This window comes from Austrofundulus limnaeus, unplaced genomic scaffold, assembly GCF_001266775.1.
Source record: "Austrofundulus limnaeus strain Quisiro unplaced genomic scaffold, Austrofundulus_limnaeus-1.0 Scaffold226, whole genome shotgun sequence".
Taxonomy (NCBI): Eukaryota; Metazoa; Chordata; class Actinopteri; order Cyprinodontiformes; family Rivulidae; genus Austrofundulus; species Austrofundulus limnaeus.
Window position 1 is genome coordinate 310,459 of NW_013952628.1, and position 1,976 is coordinate 312,434.

The 1,976-nt window shown below is 38.4% G+C and overlaps 1 protein-coding gene across 3 annotated transcripts in view; it reads right to left on the reverse strand.

The window, feature by feature from the left end:
- prkg2 (protein kinase cGMP-dependent 2) overlaps positions 1-1,976 on the reverse strand; it is a 37,650-nt gene that overhangs the window by 20,198 nt on the left and 15,476 nt on the right. For all 3 annotated transcript variants that reach the window (XM_014019675.1, XM_014019674.1, XM_014019676.1), the window contains one exon: positions 1,668-1,731. In XM_014019675.1, coding sequence (XP_013875129.1) covers positions 1,668-1,731 — 64 coding nt within the window. The remainder of the gene's footprint in view (positions 1-1,667; positions 1,732-1,976) is intronic.

A 1,976-nucleotide genomic window follows, 5' to 3' on the forward strand; every position in this document is an offset into this window, starting at 1 on the left:
ATCTATGCCACGAAGAATTGAGGCAGTTCTGAAGGCAAAAGGGGGTCCAACCCGTTACTAGCGTGGTGTACCTAATAAAGTGGCCGGTGAGTGTAGTTTATGGTCAATGCCGGTTTAACTTATTTAAAGGGCCTGTGACATCAAATTTTTGTGATAAATGTGAATGCGTTTTTGGAAAGAGAACATTGATAACATGTTGCAAAACAAATTTCACACCATTGAGATGAACACTTGTTGAGATATTTGCATGTGAAGAAACAGGAAGTGATGTCAAAGGGGAACGTCTGCAGGTAAACAGAGCGATGCTACAATAATTAGAGAAGAATCTGATTCTTTAGATTATTTGGAGACACTATCAGAGATGAAGAGTTTAAATAAGATTGTTTCAATAAACAATGACTAGAGAGTTTCTTTTCTTAAAGAGTTCCCTTTGATGTCACTTCCTGTTTCACTTTGCTGAGCCAAATTCAAATGAAAATATGCCAGATATGAGGCAAAATGGGTAAAATAATGTGTATTATGCCAATTTTCTTAAATAAAACCGTTTTCTTTGACTTTTTTGTATTTGAAGGATAAGCATGTCACAGGCCGTTTAATACTGTGCTACCCAACAAAATTGCTCGGTTAATAATAAGTAAACTAACTTAATAATAATAGTATCTCTCACCTTTTAAATTTCTTTATTTTCTTGCATTTAATTGCAAATTTAAAGTTTACCACCGTTATAAAAACAATTTTCATACTATTTTTTGGGATGGGGGAGGTGGGGGGCTCACTGTGAATTGAGAGCCTTGAGTTTGACACGTGATTTGGAATAGTGATACCAAACTGCTGCAGTTTAAATTTTGAAACAGCTACAGAAAAAAACTCCAGTTGTTTCCTCTCGTTTCTTTTAATTTTCCATGTCCTGGATGACTGCTGGCAACAATTGGTTTAAAAGGCTCAAAAGTGGCGTCCATCTTGGAAAATGTCCACCATCTTGAAATTCAAGTGGCTAATGGGAAACATGAAAAACATTCAAGCTAATTTTTATGCTTTTATCCACATTTGAAGGATTTTTAGTGCAATATGCTGAAGCACTGAGAGGCGGGAGAATAAAACTCATCAGAACGACTGAATGAGGAACAGCAGGAGGGGCGACAAAAGCGACGACTGTCCTTGAAGTTTTCTTTGTGAAAAAATGCCGAGGAAAGCACTTTTTGATCCGATGCTTTGTCTTTTTGGGGTTTTTTCCAGCGGAAATCCAATGTTCCTGCAGAACCGAGGTCGGCCTCGTTTCCACACACATTCTGTCACACACACAGTCGTTATCGTCTCACGGCCCGTTTCTCGCACATCTTTGAGAAATCACTCGTCCCTCCGTTTGAATAAACACTTTCCGGGGCCTTAGTCAAATAATTACAGTAACAATATCCAGCCTACGGCGATGACAGGAATAATATTGCCTCTGTTCATCAACACGGTAATTTGTGAGTTTCTTGCCAACCGGAGCTGCAGTGATTATGCTGACATGTGGTAATGGTATACGGCCAAATGGTAATGATATTTTGACAGCAGCTATCTGCAACATGCTGGCTCCCAGGAGCTGCCAGAAAGTTGTGCAATACATGCAAAAACTCAAATTGTCCCTCTGGTAGAAATATAGATAGTCTGACAGAATAACTTACCACCTCCAGGCAGTCCACGATTTTGCTTAGCTTGTCCTCCGGCAGATTGGCCAAGAGAGAAACACTGACAGAAAGGAGGAGAATTAAAAACGCTGACGTTACACAGGGATCCTGAAGGCACAAACTGCAGTTTTAACATAAAAAATGCTAATATGCTACCCAGTGACCTTTTTTTTGTGTCACTTCATTAGAAAACGAAAACAAATATTAGTTTATTTAGTTTATTTATTTCTTCATCATCAGTGACTTTTTTTAAGTGAAGAGAAAATAGAGACAGAGAGAAAAACAGAGAGAGAATTAGAAAGATAG